General features: G+C 45.3%; 1 protein-coding gene across 3 annotated transcripts; it reads left to right on the top strand.

Annotated features, from left to right (window-relative positions):
* The first annotated feature begins 428 nt into the window (after nt 1–428).
* CCDC167 (coiled-coil domain containing 167) lies at nt 429–7,933 on the top strand. 3 transcript variants are annotated; one of them, XM_042813164.1, is made up of 5 exons: nt 429–508; nt 2,566–2,660; nt 5,057–5,109; nt 6,131–6,205; nt 7,083–7,933. In XM_042813164.1, exons 1-5 carry the CDS (start codon nt 470–472, stop codon nt 7,184–7,186), a joined length of 366 nt encoding a protein of 121 aa, XP_042669098.1. In that variant the 5' UTR covers nt 429–469; the 3' UTR covers nt 7,187–7,933. The 3 variants fall into 3 exon arrangements, with proteins under 3 accessions (XP_042669098.1, XP_042669102.1, XP_042669110.1); XM_042813168.1 differs by having other exon boundaries at nt 6,108–6,205; nt 7,083–7,169; XM_042813176.1 differs by lacking the exon at nt 6,131–6,205.
* The last annotated feature ends 158 nt before the right edge of the window (nt 7,934–8,091 follow it).

Genomic DNA, 8,091 nt, shown 5'->3' with positions numbered 1-8,091 from the left:
AAAGCACAGATGCTCTTACATTAGTTTCTACAGAGAGAAAATTAGGCTGTTACTGACACATGCCCAGCTAGAGCTGAATGTGTAACATGGGCGCCAAAGGACCACTGATGGCTCCCATCAGAGGAAAACTGCCCTGTCAGTCCAGACTCGCCCTCCGACAAACCCAAAGGCATCTGGCTTGTCAGATGACAGGATATCGCTGACTACTGCCAAAGCCCTGCCGTGAGGAACCGGGGGTCACCTAGAGAGCGGAAAATCCACTTTACTCGGACACCACCACACCCCCCGCCACCGCCATTTCTGAACTAATGGGCCGTGAGGCGGCCAAGCAACGCCCTCACAAAGATGGCGGCCGCCTCACAGCGCGGCGCCTCACCAAGATGGCGCCGGCCGTGCGGACGTGGCCGCGCTCGGATGGGGGAGCGGGGCGCCGCTCTGCTCATGCGCGTGTGCGGACGGACCCGGGACCATGGGCAGGAAGCGAGAGGGGCTGAGCGTGGCCCGGGAGGTGAGGGGTCGGCGGTGCGGGGCGGCTGAGCCCGGGGAGTGCTGGGCTGTGCGTGCCTGCAGGGCTTGTCTCTGTTGTACCCACGGGGGATAGGTAGGGGGTGGAAAATAAAATCCCTTCAAATCAGAGAAAGTGAAGCTTGTGTTTCATTACTGATATCATAATTTCAGCTTTCCGTCCAGTGTTACCTCCTGAGCTGCTGTGGTTGATAAAGCTTTCTGAATGAGTCTCCACATGACGTGTTCCCGTCTGACTGCTGCCCTGCAGAGCTGCTGGGCTGATTCGGGGCGGGCTTGCTAACTGGATAGATTCGAGGCTGAGTGAAGGAGGAGACCCAGGGTAGATTTAAGTGGGATCCGGCCCTTTCTCCTTTCCCAGCACAGCAAGCTGATCTGCTGGATCTATTTTAGACCGTAGTATCGTGCCTGGTATGTGTTTTCTAGCCTGCTGTGGGTACAGCGTTTGTAAAATGATTTGCCATGAAATGAATTATTCTAAAAGTGTGGTGAGAATGGGTGTACGTCCATGAACCACGAGTTAGCATTTAAATGTAAACAGTTCAAAAAAGTAATCTCTGCTGGACCTACTTTAATAACGTAACCGAATTTGTAGATGTAAGAACCACTAATTCCTCCGTGAAAGGAGCTGCTCGAGTGTGCTGGCGGGTGACGAGGCATGAGAAGGCTGCTCGGGGAACGTCTTTCTTCTTCGCCCCCACCTCTTCGTTTGGCTTTGATCTCTTTTATGAGGGTCAGAAGACAAAAACCTCATTACCTGACACTGCTGGATGTCAGCGTATGCGTGATACGGCGCTTTGCCAGTGTCTTAATTAGGGAATTCATAAAAGTGGAGGGTGGATGCCAGTTTCTGAAAAGTGCTTTTAGCCTTTCTGCTGGAAAGAAAGCTTTTATTAATTCATTACAAAATGTATTAAAAGGGATCTAGCTCAACTCTGTAAGCAAAGCAGCTTCCCTCTGTCTTTTCGTCTGCCTTTATGCAAGCTGTTTCAGGCTCCCTGTCCAATGTGGTCCTGACAAATGAGATTTAATAATGGTGTAAGTCAGTTTGGACTGAAGTGCACTCTGGGTTCCTCTGTTTTAAGAAGGTCTCCAGATTACAAGTAAGCATTGCCAGAATTCAGTGAATTCAGAGGCTCTGAGCCTCATCATATCTTTTGTAGTGAGGGAGGCAGCAGGCCTGAGATGTTTGTATACATATGAAGCTGCTGGGACTTGACTTTCCATGGGGAGAGGAAGGACAGCTCTGCATCTCACCTTATTTTGCAAGCAGGGAAACTGAGGCACTGTGAATACATGACTTCTTAGGATCCTCACTCGCAACCTTCCTTCCAGTCCCTAATGCCCCAGACCAGCCTGAAGAAAAGAAACAGCAGGATTTCAGAGGAAAAAATATTTTTGTTCATTCAGCAGTCTATTCCTCCTTTGTCTTTCTTTCATTGTAATTACTTTCTGTCCCTTGTGCCCCTAGCTCAGCAAAGCTGATGGTGCAGTTCAATGGCAAGTGGTTTATTAGCAAATTATTGTTCTCCAGCAGGGGAGCCAAACTTTGGGTTTGATTTAAGAGCAGTAAAAACAGCTGCATCTTTTAAAGCATTGTGTGGAATCTGGAGATTTTTAGTCAGCAGAAAGTAAGAGCACTGACAGAATTGGGCAGAATATCTTTTGTTATGTCTCATGAAATGATGAACCAATGGACAGAGAGTGTTCCATTGAGAACGACTGCAGACTGAGCAGGAAGAATAGTTCTGGTGGAGAGGATGGAGAAGGCAGTGGCATGGATAATTTAGCAGTGGGGCTAGCAGCTTGCTAACCAAAGCTGCTCTTAAATTGTATTAACATGGTTTTTAAGCACTGGTTTCAGAGAAGGCATGGTGTATTGTAATATGTTTACTGTCTAAGCTGCATCCAGGTGACATAATGCAGAACCTCTTGCTGGGTGTTTATGAGTGTTTCCAGCAGAAGCGCCTTTTCCTTCTGAATAGAGATAGAACCATTTTAGCTGGGAGAGGAAATGACAGTGACTGATGTGTTTTCCAGATTGATGAACTGGAGGAAAAGCTGTCACTTTGCAGACAGAGCATGGAAGAAGTAGATCTCAAACTGCGCAGGGAGAAGCTCAGCCATGAAGGAAGGTATGAATGACCACTTCCATTCACAGCTGTGGCTGCACACTTCAGTTAGCTTTCATCCTGCTGTGGCGCTGAGCAAGAATGGGAATGCATGCTTCCTCTTTACAAGACTGTCTCCTCCCATCTTGGAGAACTTGCCAGTGTGAGAAGTTCAGTGATACATGGAGAGAGCTTTATCTTACAGCCTCCCTCTGAAACCTGCGTCGCACTTAGCCAAGCAAAGCTTAACTGTTCATTAGCAAAGCAGGGTCCTGTCCTGCTGGGAAGCATCTGTATATGAAACGCAGAGCTCACTGCACACTGCTACTCAAGCCTAACTGAAGCTGCCTGAGTTCAGCTGTGGAAGATGTGCAGCAACTACTGATGGCCCAACCAGGTTGTGCTGCAACTGGAAAAGGGGCTGAGGGAAATTACTCTAGTTGTGCCAGCGTTGCAAATATGTCTGGATATAGGGATGCAGTGACACACTGACTTTTCTTGGGAAAGGGTAGAAGGACAAGTGCTGTGAAATCTTTTACAGATGTAAAAGAGGCAGCTGTAAAATAGGAACTGAGGACAGGACTTTCACCTGGATTTTATAGTAGGCACAGGCAGAGCCTGATCTTTCTGTAGAATGTTAAGCAAGAAATAGTTGATCTCCCACATGATTCTCAAATTTATATGTCTGTGGATGTTCTTCCAGCATCCTATTGCTCTGCTCCTGTCAAAAAGGCTGGTAAATTCAATTGCAGGCCAAGGAAAGGAAATTTCCTGTTGCCTGTTTAGTTGTACAGAGCACAGTTACAAATCATCCTTGCAGTGACAGTGTTTTCACACCCTGATGTTCACCACCCTCAGCTTATATTCTTTGTTCTTCTCTTCTACTCAGTTGCCTTGCTCTGCACATTCATTAAGCCACGCTGGTTTTTTTCTCCTCCTTTATTGGAGTGTCATATCCCTCATTTGTATTTTGACAGGGTCCTGTGTCACCCTGTCACTCATCTCTAGCTCCCCATTTCACCAGTCTGTTATCTAGGCCTAATTTTTTTTTTTTTAATGCTTGTTGTCTGCAATCATCTGCTAGTGAAGTGGCCAACAAACCAACCTATAGTTGGTAAATTGACAAGATGGGATATATCTGTATGAGTTCTCCTTGAAAATAAGAGCAAAGAATTAAGATATGGGAATTCTGGGACCTTTTCTAAATTGTACAACTTCTATGGAGTTGGAAGTGGAAATTCTGTTGCCTAATTCAGTACATTCACAAACCATGTCAGAAGGTACCACGATCAAAATTCCTGGCGCAGCACATAGTTCGTGAAGGAGAGCTCTGCTTTCCCACTTTGAAGTTCAGTTACCCATGTTTTCTTCCTGTCTCATCTTCCAATCAGCTTTCTTGACTATGTTTACAAAGAAAGTTTCTAAGCAGCAGCTCAGCCTTGTTGGCAAATGTCTTCTCACTTCCTCCTGGGTGCACTCTGCATTTCCTTTCCTGACTGCATGTAAAAGCGCTTTACTCTCCAGATGCTGATGAAGCCTGCTTTCTTGCTGTCTCTCACTTAAGAGGATGTACACATAGGTTAAGAAGATGTTCACAGGTATGGAATCTGTTTCTAGAACAGCTCCTTGCTCTGCCCCGTAGGGAACAACAAACTATTATGCTTGCCACCTTTTCTGTCTGCTCTGAACGAGGAGATGATTTGCTGGTGCACGTTTGTTTATATGCACACAATCTGAAAGGAGTGGCCATGTCCTCACTGCTGTAATGGGAATGCTGCTGCTCCTAGGCAATTTGTTTTGCTTTTATATTTTAAACTGTGTATTAATTAATCATATTGTGCAAGAGCTGGTAGGCCTGAATTGCTTTTTATTAGTAGTACCCTGGGACTTCAGTCTACAACAGGTTGTTTAGCTGGTTGTTACAGGCTTGGATTCAGCTTGTTTCTGGGTTGACCAAGTTGTATAAATTGGATACCACTGACAAAGGGATTCCAGCTTCAATCAGTGAAAAGAATTAGCATTCCAGCACTGGGACAGATGTACCAGAGGGGCAGGATTCCATAGAGAGCATGTGTGGATCCTGCCCCATCTTGAAGTCATGGCAGGACTTATCCCACCTAGAGGAACAGAGAGAATACACCGTTGGACAGACACTCCTGTCCTGCTGACCTGTAATGACATTATCCTGAAAGAGAGAAAAAAATATCTTGAAAAAAGTAAAAAGTCATCTAAAACTGTCTTGTCTCTTCTCTTGCTCAGTTGGGAGATTCTAAATTGTCACCTACACACAGTGAAAGTGGTGATAAGCTCATTCTGTTAGCAAATATTCCTGCTAGTGGGACAGTCTCTCTTCCATTGTATAAGTAAAGAAGTAGGCTGTTTTGTGCCTCACGGGTAATGAACTTTTCTTCTCATTACAGAAAGTCACTGGAGAGAGAGAGAAACCTACTAATGACCAAAGCTGACAACTATGGTAAGAGCTTCATTAAAAATGGTCCCTCTGGGCTGAATGGCATCAGTGCTGCAGCTGAGCTTCATCTTCAAGCTCCTGCCATCTCTAACTTCTGCCTTTGAATTTAGGCTCAACCAAAGGGAGCAAGACTGGGGGAAATCTTTTTAGCCCATTTTGCATCTACTTGAGCCATGATATTATAAGGGAGAAAAAAATTAGGTATCAGCTGATGAAGGAGGTAAAAAATCCCTTTCGCATACCCCAAGCTACCACTATTTATAAAGTCTTAGCTGACAGATTGGCTTGTGAGGCTTTTAACAACTTCTACCCTTTCTTTAAAAAAAAAATAAAAAAATAAAAAATTGCTGAGCAATCTTTTAAATGCTGACTGGAGTACAGCCAGGTGTACTTTCCTTGGGGAAGCTTCTCCCTGCATTGGTCTCTGGGGGCTATGCTACACATCAGCATAAGTTCACATTGAATTGCTGCCTACAATATCAGAGCACCAGGGTCATTCCCTACTGCAGACAGTTAAAACAAGAGTCCTCTTGAGCTCCTGCATGTTTGACAGTATTTTCGTGCTGTTGGGGATGCTGCCTTGCATGTTGTCATGCTCTGGTTGTTCACAGTCCAGATTTCCTAGGTGAGCATCACAGCAAAACTGCAGTTGCCCGGAGCCCTACTGTGCGCACTACAGGATAGCACTTGGAGTGAGGGGCACCATTGGACCCCACTCCCTGGGTACTCAGCCCATGGCATGTATATTTATAAGGGAAGATGAGGGTTCTGCCTCATTCACAGGAGAGGAGCTGGAAAACATAGGCTCCACCTAGGCTGCTCAAGGGCAAAAGATGGGTGAAGGGGGGTCTGGTTGATATCAGCATCTGTGGGAGAAGCCAAAATAGACCAGATACAGCAGAATGTGTACTTCCACAGTGGCCATAACCCATCTATATCGAGGCTGCTCTGACAGAGATAGATTCATGTAGTAAGCTAGAGGAAATTTAATTGCCTCCCAGCTCTGAACAGATCCACTCTGCAGCAGTGCAAGCACCAAAGCTCACCCAAGGGACAGAAGCACAAGTGTTCTTCAAGGCTCAGAGAGTTGAAAGTCAAGGTATGGCCACTAAATTTGAATTTAAAATTTTAATTGATGTTAAAGGTTTGCTTCCAGAAGAAGAACAATTATTTTAAATACATTCAAACCAGTTCCCTAAGGGCCTAACACTAGAGGAGAGGCAGGCTGTGGCTGCCACCTCTGTACCAGCAGTCAACCATCACAGCAGCCATCAACAGAGAAGTCTAACAGGTTGCTCAGACAGCAGCAACAGCCTCATCTAATGGTGATGGCTGCTCCTTCTGGAGCAGAATAGACAGTGCCTCTGCACACAGTCTTTTTAGGTCATCACTCTGGCCTCTAATTAAATCCATGCTTGTTCCAGCTGACATACTTGAGGCTATGATTACAGTGGTTGGGTGGATGTACGAACATGTACCAGGCAAAGAACAGGGGCAGAAGGAACAGCTAAAAGCCTCTTTTGATAGCAGTGCTAGTTTGTTGTATTTTAAGTTAGTTAAAGCACTGAGAAAAGATTGGATTGAGAGTCCTGAAATTACATCTAAAAAAGGGTAAAAATAACTCTCTGCCCTCTCTGTCCTCTTCTTCCTTCCCTAAAGGAGCAAACAGTTGTTCTAAAGAACAAGCCAATCCTTAGTATGGTCCTAGAACAAGGTCATTTGCAGATAGGAACTGGACTGGGACTGAAGCAATCCTAAAGACAGCTACTGAGAGTGACAGGATGTATTAGCAAATGAAAAGTTCCTGCTAGCCTCCTTCCTGCCCAGGATATTTTATAATTAGCAGACTCAAGAGGAGGCCTTGACGAGGTAGCATTGTGCTTGTAAAACAATTTTTAAAGGAGATACAGCAGCAAAACACAAAACAGCATTCACACACAAGGGTTTTGATTTGGGTTTGGGTTTTTTTTTTTCAGAGAAAGAACTGAGTGTGCTTCGTAAGGAAAATCGCAAGAATGCTGCCCTTGCTGTGGCCATGGTGTTGTTGATTGCTCTTATTTACACCTGCTGGACAATGTGATTGCACTCAAGAATTCTCCCTGCTGACCAAATGATTCTACTGCAAGGAGCTCTTCCTTCTCACCACTGCACCTTTCCTGAGAGTGAGGATCAGCATTTCAGACTGCTGTTCTTGTTTCTTTTCTCAAAGCCTCACCTTAGGGAAGCTAAAATATTCTCCGAGAACTGAGGAAGCAAACTAGAAATCACATCGCACTCACATTGGGAAAACAAGTTGAGCAGAACTCGAGCTGGAACTCTTACCCAACTTGTAGTCAAGACCCTCAGGCCTGATGTAGGACTGTAGTATGTTCTCCCTTTTGAAGAGGATCTCTAGTTGCACACAAGTGCTCTCTGCCCAAGCTAGTCAGAACACATTTCACCTCCTTGGTTGTTGTGTCTCAACCCTAAATTGAAGGGACACCAGGCTCTTTGAATCAGAGTAACCTTTTGCATTGTGGCATGGACACCACGTGTCTCCAAAGCTGAGATAAACACAGACTGTTCTTCTTCCATTTCAACATAAGAGGACCAAAACCACCCTACCTCTATAAAAACAGATGGGAGGTAGGTATCTTTTATGCAGGCACATAGCAGCCAACTTGAGATCTTCAGACTTGGACTTTGAAAATACGTACATACCTCTCTTGTGTGTCAGTTTGGTAACTATTTTGTGCCTCAGTCAACATATGCAGAAAAGATTTTATTGTCAACTCCCAGGGATGGAAGTGCCTTTGTAGGGCTTTAAATAAAGTAATTTGACATTGCAGCTTTCAGCTTTTCCTTCCCCTTTTTGTTGCACCTCCAGTTTTGCAGCAGGCCTCGTCTCAGGCCCCTGGTTAGGATCCTATCATCCTGCAGTCTCCTCTCTTTCTGGTCCAGTGACATACCTCAGGAAGCCCTGAGGGAGCACTTGTCAGGAAAGCC

This window comes from Centrocercus urophasianus, unplaced genomic scaffold, assembly GCF_019232065.1.
Source record: "Centrocercus urophasianus isolate 14NV4802_14NV808 unplaced genomic scaffold, USGS_Curo_1.0 seq_10, whole genome shotgun sequence".
NCBI classification, from domain to species: domain Eukaryota; kingdom Metazoa; phylum Chordata; class Aves; order Galliformes; family Phasianidae; genus Centrocercus; species Centrocercus urophasianus.
This window is presented reverse-complemented; position numbering and strand designations above follow the sequence as displayed.